Source organism: Monodon monoceros, unplaced genomic scaffold, assembly GCF_005190385.1.
Source record: "Monodon monoceros isolate NGI ecotype Baffin Bay Population unplaced genomic scaffold, NGI_Narwhal_1 Super_Scaffold_5, whole genome shotgun sequence".
Lineage (NCBI taxonomy): Eukaryota > Metazoa > Chordata > Mammalia > Artiodactyla > Monodontidae > Monodon > Monodon monoceros.
In genome coordinates, this window is record NW_021703782.1 from 79,054,533 (window position 1) to 79,067,371 (window position 12,839).

Below are 12,839 nucleotides of genomic sequence, written 5' to 3' on the forward strand. Positions count from 1 at the left end.
ACTAAGTCACTAATCAGCCCTAGACAAATGAGGTAAAGAGTCACAGCTGACACACACCTCGGTCCAGCCCTTTAGAATTACAAATATACCTAAGGTGACCTTCCCTTGGAGGGAGAAGTTAAAAAAAGAATTCTCACAGAGCTATTCATTTCAGAAGTATAAAAAGGCTACATGCAGTCTGTTTTCCCAGTGTTTGCCCTGCTAAAAACTACATCTGCATACGAATCTAGTTTGCATCTAATTTTTAAAAACATACGAAAGCGGTTATCTACAAACACAGTTCTTCCAATTCTTCACAAAGCAAACAAGATCCATGACTTGACTTTTCCATCATCCTGTAATCAATGTTTCTAAGACCCTAGAAGAAAAGAGGGAAAAGAATTAGAGAAAAAAAGCCTGCTCTGTCGTAGTCAACTATGTGTTAGATGGAAGGTGGGGGAAATGCCGCTAACTTTAAATCTCTCCCCAACCAGGAGTGGTGCCGGTGGGAGCAGAGACGCCTGTGGGGGTCTGGGAAATACATGTAAGGCCAATGGATGGGAGGCAGATTCCAGCTTAACATGCGGAAAAACTTTCAACTATTGGAAAAATCCACAGATGGTTGTTTGGTGGTAGTGAGCTCTGTGTCCCTGGAGGTATGCAAGCAATAGACGGCCAATTCTGCATGTTGTAGAGGGAACTCACGGACTGGGCTGTGGCAATGGTATTAAAATTCCATGGCTCTTTGTGACCCCTTTGAAAACTCATTTATAGTAGACTATATTCATACCCTGGTATCATTTCTGTTTTTAAAATATAAATATATGTACTTACAAATTATACATATATTTAAAACATGAAACATACATACACACATATGTACATGCAGAAGTATACATACAAGTGTACAGGACAAAAAGTCTCAATACTTGACTTTTTGATACATATATATAACTATACACATATATATAAAACTAAAACTTAAGTATCAGGAGGGCAACTTTAAGAGCCATCTCCTCACTGAATTCCTATTTGACGATTTTACACCTTACATTTTCCTCCCTGTTTCTAGAAGCTCTAACTACTTGCAGAGCTACAGACAAGGAAGAACCTGGGAATAGACCCATGAAGCTCAGACTGTCTTCTTTGCGGGCGTGTTTTCACCTGGGTGCTGTCATAGTGACCACATCTGCTCTCTTAGCACCCTCACTGGGCGGACTTGGAGAAATAGAAAAAAATAGGTGGTCTTTTTCACCTGACGGACACCCGTAACACTCACAGCTCTTGACTTTGCATCCTAGTGGGAAGCCCAGTGTGATACGTGTGTAGAACATACCACAGAGTCTACCTGCCAATTTTGTAATATGTTCCTACTCTTGGTTTGCATTTATCTGGTTTCCTTGATTCATGTATTTTTCTTCTTATTTATTATGCATCTTATGACTCATCTCAATCTCCCGTGACACAGGTGTACAAATACTGCAGATGACTTGGAACATGCACATTACCCCCTCACATGTGGTCATCTGGACCTGGGAAGCGGGCGGCTCTGTACTGGCTCCGATCCACCACGGTGACTGTGCCATGCGACTGGGCCTCCCCAACCGCGTTGGCTGAATGGCACTGGTACACTCCCTCGTCTTCCTTCCTCAGAGGGTTGATCTAGAAGTTAAACAGGCAAGTTTGTACAGTCATATATGGCATAGCAAAATTACTTATTTAGTTCTTAATGATTCTGAACACTTACTCCTTTTCAAAATAAGACAGAGCTCACCCTCTATTTCTCTTCTTGCCTTGGCTGCCGAGAAAGAGTTAAACTTCCTTCTCAGTACCCTCTCTATCCTGGCTCTCATTTTAATGCTTCCTCTGCATTTCTGCCTTTTACTGTGAGCTACCTGGTCCTTTTATTGAAGGTGATAGGTATAGATTCCAAGGAAAGTACTGCAAACTAAAAGAACAAAACTCTACTGACCACAGAATAGCCCTCAAATGCTCCCAACGGACGCAGCCTTTCCAAAATAACACCAGAGACAACCTTCCCCCACCTCTCCTTGTAATAAAAGGAGGGGAATATGCTTGATGTGAAAAAGCCATGGACCCAACTGCATTCTGAGTCTCTGAGCTGGGTGGAGAAGTTGCCCACGCTGGCCGAGATGGGGGTGGAATGAGGAGGACACCCTCAAGGGCCCGTCTCACGCCCCTGCAGAGGAGATCCACGGTAGCTCCCTCCTCTCTTACTTTCTCTCGTCATAACAGCTTCTCTCAACTGTGAGTCACTACAGACTGGAGAGGGTTTGTGCACCCCATCTCATTTTGATCCCATGGTGGCTGAAGGCGGAGCATCGTTATCCTCACATTACAGGAGACTCACAGGTAAGTCACAGACTGTTAGGGTCACTGGACATGGTCTAGTCCAAGGCCCTCTTTTTATGGTTGTGGACGCTGAAGCTCTGAGAGGTAGGGTAACTAGCCCCACTCGGGCCCCTATCTCGTCACTCCATCGCCCTTTTAAACACAGGGCGTTCCCTCTTCTCAGCCAAACTGCCGCACGTGGCATAGAAGAGCCCTGTAGGAGGATGTGAATCTGCCATCTTCCGTCTTTATCAGCCACGTGGTCTCAGGCGAGTGTATTAGCTTCCTATGGCTGCTGTTGCAAATGACCACACGTTTAATGGCTTAAGACAGCACAAATTTATTATCTACAGTTCTTGAGGTCAGAAGTCCAAATGGGTCTCAGTGGGCTAAGCCCAAGGCATCAGCAGGGTTGCCTTCTTTCTAGAAGCCCTAAGAGAAGCATTCTAGAGGCTGCCTGCAGTCCTTGGCCTGTGGCCCCCTCTTGCATCTTCAAAGCCAGCAACAGTAGTTCATGTCTTCTGACACTGCCATCTCTCTGGCTCTGTCTCCTGCCTCCCTCTTCCACGTTTAAAGGACTCCTGTGATTATATCGGGTCCACCCAGATAACCCAGGATAACTTTATTAAAGTCAGCAGATTAACAACTTTAATTCCATCCTTATTCCCCTCTTGCCACACAACATACCATATCCACCAGTTCCAAGGATTAGCACATAGACATCTTTCCGGGGCCATAATTCTGCCTACCTCTGAAGATCACTTCTGCTCTCAGGGGTTATACTACCTGCCCTGCTTTCCTCTCAGTTACTGTAGGGTCCAAGGAGAAATGGATCAGAGTATTTGAAAGGTGTAACATGTTATAGAAATATAAAAGGTGCTTTATAAGGGCCAGTCAATAATAGCCAATAATCCTAAACAAATGAGATACTCACCAAAACCCAGGCCGTGGCTGCGTGGTCAGAAGGGCCCCCTTGCACCTGGACAGCTATATTGATGTGGTCCCCAGGCAGGTCCTTCAGCACCTGAGTGCCCTCAGGAGACCGTGTGACCTACAGAGGACAGAAAAACCAGGAGTGATTTAGAAAAAGCATTTCTGGATAAGGACCACTCCACAGACACCCTCGTTGTCTTCACTCTCCTGCTGACTTGAAGCCTGACCCTAGTATCTCTTATTCCTATTAAATGCCAGTTTCTTCCTAAGCCTGAACGTATGTACAGACAGTGCCCCCTGCTGGACAGCGAAGATGTAGACACCACCACTATCAGAATCTCATTGCCTTTCTCAGGGCTGTTGAGATAAGGAGACAACATATGCCAGTCTCTCAAAAACTGAACTGCAGAAAGATCTAGTTTTGGAATAGGATTGGGTCATTTGCCACCAGCCAAGTCTTTCTAAAACCCAGATCCAGTGAAGGAAGCTCTAACTTCATCTCAGCTGACCTAGGCTAGATAAACAGCAGAACTTCCTGGACAGCTAAGTGGCAGAGGGAGCAAATGGCAACACCCCTTCTCTGGGGAGAGGTTTGGGGTAAAAGTTTTGAGGCATAAATCTGGAGGCAGAGGGGTGGAACATAAGTTTTTTTTTAATCCTCCAATTCACATATAAACACACACACACCCTTAAAAAACATTTATACACCCCACCCCCCCCCAAACACACACACACAGAGAAGTTCTTGGATATAAATACCTTCCTCCATGTGACAACTGGGGCAGGCACAGCTCTCACCTCACAGGACAGGGACGCCTGTGCCCCGGTGACATTGTGAACACTCCGGGGTGGAGTGATGACCACAGGAGCTGGGAGAAGAAGACAAGGGAAGACAGCCTTGACCCTGATCAAGCCCCCCACATCTAAGATACCCTGCCTGCAGAGAGCATGTTGGGGCAGATGAGAGCTCCCAACAGAAAGGACACACTCATAGGCAAGGAATCGTAGAAGAGAGTTTTCTTAGACCTGGAAGGATGCCTACTTGTTTCCTCCTACATTGCCTTTGTTCTACCAACAGGAAAACAGGGATCCAGAGAGGAAAGGCGACTTCTCAAAGTCGCCCAGCATGTCTGTCTGTGGTCTCATCACACTGCCTCCCAGGATCCCTTCCAGGACCCCAGCTGCCATCCGCTTACAGCTCAACTACACTGACAGTGCGCCAGGCTCCGGGAGGGGCTGGTGTCATTTCACCCAAGGCAGAGTCTTCTACCAGATGGGCTTTTCTCCTTCCGCATGGAGGGCATTTCAAAGAATAACGCCATGCAGAACAGCTGCCCTCACCCCCTGCTGAGACCCCCTGCGGTTCAAGATGCTCATTTGCATATCACAGGCTCCACATACCTCCCCATCCCCGAGGATAAAACTGCAGGCATGGACACCGAGCCTTGCTGCGTGGAGAAAGGTAAATCAGGGAATCTGGCAATGTGGTGCTAGGCTGCCAGCACACTACAGAAAGGACAGGGCGGGTGTGGGCTTGCTGGACGGGACAGGAGAGCATGTGGCATTTGAGTTAGACATTCTTAGCTGATACTCCACACTCTGCCCTTCTCCCTGTGCCTGGCATCTGCTCTGCTCACACTGGAACTAAAAGAATCAAGTCCAACTGCCTCAGCTTTCAGGCCCTCCGCCCGGCCCTCAGCGTACCTGCCTGCCCTGCCCTGCCTTCCCTCTACGTGGAGTGCGCCCCCAGCTCCCCATCCTGAGGGCCTGGGGGTGTGTCCTAGTCCAGGACCAGGGCATCTGCCCGCTTTGACTGACTGAAACCCAGCCTGCCTTGCAGTGCAGGTGCTTCATCTCATCTCACAAACCCACCCTCGCAGCTGGCCCCGTGGGGTCTTGGGCGAGGCGCAGTGTGGAGGCTTGGTGAGGAGTATGCTCTCTGCTCAGGTCTGCTGTCTGTAAGATGGGGATAATACCCCCTGCTTCACAGGGCTGTCGAGCTGATCTTACCACGTGATGAGTGTGAAACTGAGGGTTTGAGTTAACACAATATGCAAGTGGGGGGGCAGGGGAGGCCTGTTAAACAGATGACTCCACGAAGAAAGGCATGACAAAAGAGCAAACACATTCACCCTTGGGCCATCAAAATGCAGAGTTCACGACTCTTGGGGCTTCACCTGGGGACTTGGACATCCCTGCAGCCCTCCACAGGCCAGCCTTGGAGAGGGAAAGGGCCCTGGCCCACCTAGGTGGGGCTGCAATGAAAAAGGAGAACAAAGGGAGAGAGACAGAAGGCTGGAGCAAGGGCATGGAGGGAAGGAGTGAAGGGGCGCAGAAATGAGACTGGCCTGACCCCTCCAGACAGACTGGGAGGCAGACCCTGTCAAACTGGTGCCAAAAAATCTCTGGGAAAGTGTCTTAGAGCTATGGAGTCTCAAACTGGAGGGGCCCAACTCCCCAAGAGCATGTGCCTATCTGTGACGGGCTCATCTAGTCTTCACTTGCATGCCCCCAGTGATGGAGAGCTCACTACCTATGAAGCCAGGTCCTTCCGTCCTTGGCTCTGCTGGTTAGAAACCTTGTTCTCACCTGGAGCTAAAACTCACCTCCTGTAACTCCCACCTATTAATCTCAGGGCTGCGCTCAGGAGCCCCACAGCACCTTGGGTGCCTCAAATGGCTTCCAGTGAGTTGAATACAGACCCTGCCCTCCTCAACCCCAGGCTGCTTTCTTCCCCCTCAGCCTGATCAGCTCACTCCTTCAGCTGTGACCAACTGAACGCCCTCCAAGCACCACACCGCTACCCAAAGCCCCGAGTGTAGCCAGTCCCCTGAATGGACTAAGGTTCTAGGCTTCTAACATTGCCCAACGTGACCCAGCCACCTGCTGACCGCTACAAAGAACCACAGCACTGCTGCTCTCTGGCGGAGCCCCATCTGCAATGGATGACAAAGAAAGTCTAATTTATTCACAACCCCCTGCCAGCATTACTTCCTTTGGAGCCCAAACCAGTCGTCAAATGGCTCGCCATGGGAACAAGCAGACCTGCATCTTATTCCAAAGCCCTCAGTAGATTCCAAAGGGACACTCAATCAACATGCTTTACTTTCTTTCATGTAGAGTCATAAATTTTAAATGAGATTTCATCAATCCTTTTCAGGCCTAAATGAATAAGCCAGTAAATCACATTTCATCTTTCTCTCTCTTTACATTTCCCCCTTTTTCCATAACTACAATTAAGAAAGACCATCTTGGAAATACTGCCTTTGCCACTAATTTCAAGGCAGAAAATAGCACTTCTTTTCCAAAAGAGCCCCCTGCTTTTGGTGATAAAGTGATGTTCAAATTTTGATTTCTTTTTAAATGTACATACAGTACATTCATTTCCTCTAGTGTACAGTTCTAAGTTTTGACAAATGCATATGCTGTGTAACCACCACCATACCCAAGATATAGCATTGTTCAGTTATCTTGAAAATTGTCTTCATGTTGCTTAATCTGTTTTTAATTTTAACATCTGATTTTAAATTTAAAATATTTTTATCCATAATAGCTCTTTACAATCAGTCATCATTATCATGATAGTATTAATGGTAATAATACCACCCTTCTGTTTACAGGCTTAAGCCATTCGATCCTTCCAGCAATCTGCCCAGCTGCCAGATGGGGGAGCTAGCCAGGGTTACCCAGCCTTAAACAGCTGGGTGAGGCTATGAGCCCAGCGGTCTAGCTCTGAGCTCTGTCCTACACCATCCTGCCTTCTCCTGAAATGACAGGGAGTTCCATGTCTGCTACTCCTTTCATCCTCACACCAGCCCTGTGAAGTAGGTGCTTTTAGCCCCACTTTACAGATGAGAAATCCAAGGCTCAGAAAGGTGAAGCACCTGGAGGAGTGAAGATGCAAACCCAGGCACACTGATTCCATTAATCCCACATGGATTTTTAAAATGAAACATTTGTTAGCCATATGGACTCCATTCCAGAATAAGAAAGAGTTCCTTAGGGATTGTGTTGGGGGCCCCCAAGATAAGTCCCAGGATCAATGATTTGCTACAAGGACTCACAGGACTCGGCACAGTTTACTCACAGCTGGGATTTATTACAACAAACAGAGACAAAGCAACTCAGCAGAGGGAAAAGAGGCTCATGGGGCAAAGACCCGGGAAGCCAGGAGCACACTTTGAGGAGCCTCTCCCAGTGGAGTCACACAGGACGTGCCTAATTCCCCAGCAACGACTTGTGACAACACGTGTGGCGTGCCCTGTACTAGGGAAGCTCACTAGACATTCAGTGCCCAGGGTTTTTATTGGGGTCCAGTCCCCCAGCCTCTGCCTCCTACGTACCAAAATTCCAGACTCCCAGAAGTAAAGCAGGTGTGCAGCATAAACCGTGTTGTTTGTACAGTGAGCTACTCTTATCAGTTCTGGAAACGGTGGGAAGCCTCCCCACACCCAAATTCTCAGACACCAGCCAAGGGTCAGCCTCGCCAGCAGGGCTTTCTAAGGATAACAGCCTCAGGCCTGCTATGTTTACTCTTTTCTGCACAGAAATGAAACTCTCCATAATCACCCCAGGGAACAGCTCTTGTGAAGATACCATTAAATGGGCAATGTGTCCTTAACCCTGGCAGGACATTCCCGGTCTTACTGTCCCCAAGGGCTCATTTGAGTGTGGCGCTGGGGTCCTCCACATATGACTACCACAGGCAGGTTCAATCCTGTCTCTGCCACACTCCAGTTTCTTCTTTAAAATGGGCACAGGAGTCCATTCTCTCCGCTGTGCCCTCTACACAGGCTGTTGTGAGGACAGTAAAAAGACCTCTTGCCAACTGTAAAAGGCTTCCACGGAGGGACCTGAGGACTCGGCAGGTTGTGCCACCCCAAAGGGTGGTCTCCTCGAAGATGCCCTGCCTGCTCAGGGCCCTCTACTGACCTCTGGTGAGTGGGCCTACTGGTCGGGCCCCGCCTGAAGGCTCCAGAGGCCGTGGCCCAGAGCCCTCACTCTGGTGAGCCCGGGGCACAGCCTCTCACCTTGCTGCTGCCCGAGCTGCCACGCTCCTGGAAGAGCCAGGGCTCTCCTTTCTACCTGCCTTTGGCAAGAGTCATGTGGCTTTCAGGAGGGAGGATGGTGTCTGGTCAGCCCGGTCTGTGAATGTGCCAGCTTTGTCTCCCTAGTTCTTCCTTGCTAAACACTCGTTTCCTTCTGCTTGCGTCAGCAACAGCCCTGGAAGTGCTAGGCTGGCACAAACCCACCCATCAGGTAACAGAATGGTCACCCAGGTGGGCACTGGGGGTGGGCCAAATAGCACCAAGGGAAACTCAAATGCCCGGGGGCCTGGTCGCTAACCATTGGGCAAGCTGCTAACAATTTCCTCCTTATCTGCAAATGAGGATAATGACTGTGGCCCTACATCCTCCGGGGTGAAGGGAGAGAATGAATGTGACTGTGTTATTAACCGTGTGGATCTATACAAATGAAAGGGATCGATATTGCTAAGTGTGTGGGGATCTGTCCCCCCACCCCGTCAACTGAGTGTCTTTGATGGCTGGAATGAAAGATCTTCCTTAATGCCTCTGAGATTTCTTTAAAGTTAATGGCGCTCGGGAAGGAAAGAATATCAGAAGTCATCCGCCAGGAACCCATCTGCTCGTATGAAAAAAGCACACAACCAAAGACTTTAATAATCAACACACTGAACAGCCCTGATAATTTATGCTAATAGTCAACGTGAGGATGTGGAACCAGAAACAGCTTAATCCGGCTCCCTGCAGCCTATGCCTCAAGCCCCCTCCCTCGGCATGAAAGGCTTTTGAGCACGAGGCCCCCCCTTCTTTGTCCCTCTCACAAAGTGGTATTCGCTGCCTCTCCTGGTTACCTGGTAACACACGCCTTGCACAGACTGAGGTTTCTAAGTGCAGCTGGAATTTCAACCGAGGCGAATTTTCTAAGATTTTGGATCTCGAGAGCTCACTGAAGCTTCAGGGGCTCAGTGCCCCCACGGGCACTGGCACGGGACCCCGTTCCTATTTAATGCAGCATTCAAAACACGACCTCAGCCTGCTTTCTGCAGGATCCCAACCTCCTCCCAATGCTAGCAAACAGTCAGGGTGCATACATGGAACAAAGCAGCCTTTTATTTTATTTCATTTATTTTTGCCTGCGTGGCATGCAGGATCTTAGTTCCCCGAACAGGGATTGAGCCCATGCCCCCTGCAGTGGAAGCTTGGAGTCCTAACCACTGGACCGCCAGGGAATTCCCCCAAAGCAGCCTTTTAAAGTAATGATAACAATAACAATTACAGTATTGTTACTGATAATAACAGTAACAACAACGCCATGCCACCTTACTGTTGAGAAATGGAACTAATAACTCAGTACAGAATGAAGTGTCACCCTGCAGCATGGCACTCAAGGCCTGCAATAAGCCTGCCCCAGACTACTCTGGGTATCATCTCCTCTGCCAACCATCCCACTGGGTACTGCCCACGGGTCCACTGTTCACACTCGCCCCAGAACCTCCTTCCTCCTTGTATTCGTTCATGCTGTGCCTCCCCATCCCCCCTTCTCAACCCAGGAATTTTCTACCCATCCTTCAAGACTCCTCTCAGATGCCTCCCCTTCTGTGAAGCTATACCTGTTCCTCTCAGGAGCCATCACCTGGTGCTAAACAGAGGAACCAGCAACAAGCCTTGGGGGAAAAAAGGAAGGTGGATTCAGACTGAGAACCCCTGAAGATTCAAGGGTAGCCAATTTGCAGCACCTTCCAGAGTGCTAGAGGTGCATGGCCCCATCTGAAAACAGCCAGGAAAACTCAGGCTGGAGCCCCACCTCAGCTGGGAACTAGTTATGTGGCTCCAGGGAATTCTCTTCTGCCTGCCTCAGTTTGCCCTTCTATTAAATGGGAGTGAGACCTGGCCAGGGTAGTTGTAAAAATCAAGGAAGAAGATGGAATGCAAAAGCGATTTCCAACAGCAAAGAATTATTCTTATGTGGGAACATAGTGGGTCTTCAATACATGTGTGTTGATCAAAGGATTACTCTCATTAATAGCATTTTGGGGCATTTCAGAGAGTAGGGGGAAAGGTCAGAATTTAAGCCTGAAAACTGTTTCCAAATGCCCCTCAGAGGCATGGGTAAGAACACTTCCCACACTGCGGGAGCCTAATATTTACAGAGGCCTCATTCCCTTAAAGTCAGGTGCTTGCTTACTTGAAGGCACAGGTGAGGACTGAGGAGGGGTGATTTTATTACCAATATTGAAGCAGAACAGCTGCTGCTCTGACAGTCTGTTTCCCTTCAAGCAAGGTCCCCAGGGGCATTGTTAAAAAGTGCTCCTGCCAAGTCATCTGGATAAAGGATGGCCTGAGGGCAGCACAGAATGAGGTGCTGCCTTCTGGCTGGAAAAGATCCCCCGTCCACACCTTCGTGCTTCACCAGGACACAAGGGCAGGGGGGCCACACAAACATTTCAGGACAAAACGAGATGGGAAAACAGTGCCGGGGTCTGGATAGTGGCTGATGACACAATCGCTGGTAGGGAAGGAGAGCAAAATTCTGGGGAGGCCTGATGCCTGTCACTAATGGGATCATTAAGAGCAGCTTCTGAATTGCCTCTGTTTGGCCCCATGAACATCTTTACTCCCAGGGCCTGTGCCTGAGGTGGGCTCAGAGCCCACAGATCAGAGTGGAGGGGCTGTCACATTTACTTGTCATTTGGTAATTTTCAATGAATTAGGGGTATGGGGCTTCCATCTGCCATCTGGCCACACTCTGGTAACCATGGCAACCGCCACCTGCCTGACTTAACACTATCAAGTCCTGTCCTGAAACAGTACTGAATAGGGTGCCGGGGACCCAGAAGCTAGCCAGGCTTTACAGATCACCCTGGATGAGTCCCTTGCCCCATGGGTCTCAGTTTCCTCTGCATAACAGCAGATTTGGTCTAAATGCCTTCAAGGCAGCTGTCTCTTAGGAACAGAATACCAGCCCAGGGAGGAATCATCTGAGACCATCAGCACCGGTTAGAGTCTGGGGACCTGGTCAGCATTTCTCATGTCTCCTGCATGTGAAGTGAAAGTGTTACCTGTCTGGAAACAAAGAGACCTGCCTGTGAATTAACTGCTGAGGAAAGCAGATTGTAAAAGCAGGTGACAGGAATGAGAAGAAAGGAGACAGGACTGTTTAAATGCCACAGGGCAGAAACAAAGGTTTGAAGTGGAGGAACCTCTGCAGTGGCTCCACAGGGGCTGACACAGCCCCTGGAAGGAACCAGCCCAAGGCTGCAGCCAGGGAAACACCAGCCAGCTCTCTCCTCCACTGGGAGCCCCAACCAGGAACAGCCAGCGGTGACTTTCCTGTGCTTCGGGGGCTGCCTCAGACCCCTCAGTGGGCAGCACATTATTTCCAAGTTTCCAGGGACAGGGGCCTTCTTGCCTCATCTCCAGTAGGAACACCCTGCTCCCCAAACTCCCAGTCTCCTGGAGGCAAACATGCCAGGCCTGGAAATAACTGTACCAGCAATTACTTAAGTACCAAAAGGGACAGCAGGCTCATCAAAATTACGACCAGCTCGGTGGCTGGTGTCTCCATGGGTTTGGTAAGGAAGGGTACAGGTTGTGGATTCCTGCCCCGGCCTCCTTAAGTAACTGGCCAGGTAAGGAAAAACTGACCCGAGGGAAAACTGAGGCCCGTGCAGTGCTGTCCATCGCGGCGCACGGGGTGATCCTTCACCCCACAGCCCAGGGGGTCGGGGTCCCTCTTTCTTTACCCGCCCCAGCAGTGCAGGGCAGAAGCCAGACTCACCAAATTCGCAGGGTCCGTCCCGCGCCTTGTGCAGGTGGCCGGGGTGCGCGCGCGGCACCTGCCGGGCGCGCAGGCGCAGCGCGCAAACGCTGGGGTACGAGCGGCCGTCGGAGCCGCAGACGGCGCCGCGCTGCGCGCACACGCAGAGCCCAGTGCCCTCGGGCCCGGCCCCCGCGGCGCGGCTCGCGCACACCAGCCCGGGGCCGCAACGCACGCCGGCCCACCCCCCGCAGCTCGCGCCCTCGGCGCCCAGGCAGCGCGCGCAGCAGCCGCACTCGTCGCGCGCCGCGATGCTGGGCGCGGGGCAGCGCGCGGGCTCGGGACAGCGCTCCGGCCGGCACGGATCGCACTCGGGGCTCTGGCCTCCCGCGCCGCGGAGCCCGAGGCCGGGTGCCGGCTGCGGCTGCAGCAGAAGGAGCAGCAGGAAGAGCACGGGTGAGCGTGGCATGGTCCGCTCTGGGACGGCAGTGGCGCCTCTGCCTGGAGCTCCGCTCAGCGAGCGCGGCGCCTCCACCCCGCCCGCCTCGCAGTCGCTGATTGGCCGGGCCTGCACCGCGGGGCTCCCGCACTCTGCTGCTCGGCCCCGGACTAGCGCGGCCCGGTAGGCTCCTGGCCCGGCCCGGGTTCCGAGCTGGAGGGGTGTTCTGAGACCTGCTCTCCGACAGCCAATGGGCTCTTGGAGACCCAGTCGGGGCGGGAACCTGCCCGAGGTCGCTCTGGTAGAGCAATGATTGGATGTACGGTCTCCGGATCCGAGGTTAGCTCCAGGTACT

The 12,839-nt window shown here is 50.9% G+C and overlaps 1 protein-coding gene across 1 annotated transcript; it reads right to left on the bottom strand.

Moving 5' to 3' along the window:
* Positions 1–1,491: 1,491 nt before the first annotated feature.
* Positions 1,492–12,514, bottom strand: IGFBPL1 (insulin like growth factor binding protein like 1). The gene is made up of 4 exons (XM_029201551.1): positions 12,067–12,514; positions 4,024–4,133; positions 3,266–3,382; positions 1,492–1,641 (listed from the first exon to the last, which is right to left on the bottom strand). Exons 1-4 carry the CDS (start codon positions 12,512–12,514, stop codon positions 1,492–1,494), a joined length of 825 nt encoding a protein of 274 aa, XP_029057384.1.
* Positions 12,515–12,839: the final 325 nt, after the last annotated feature.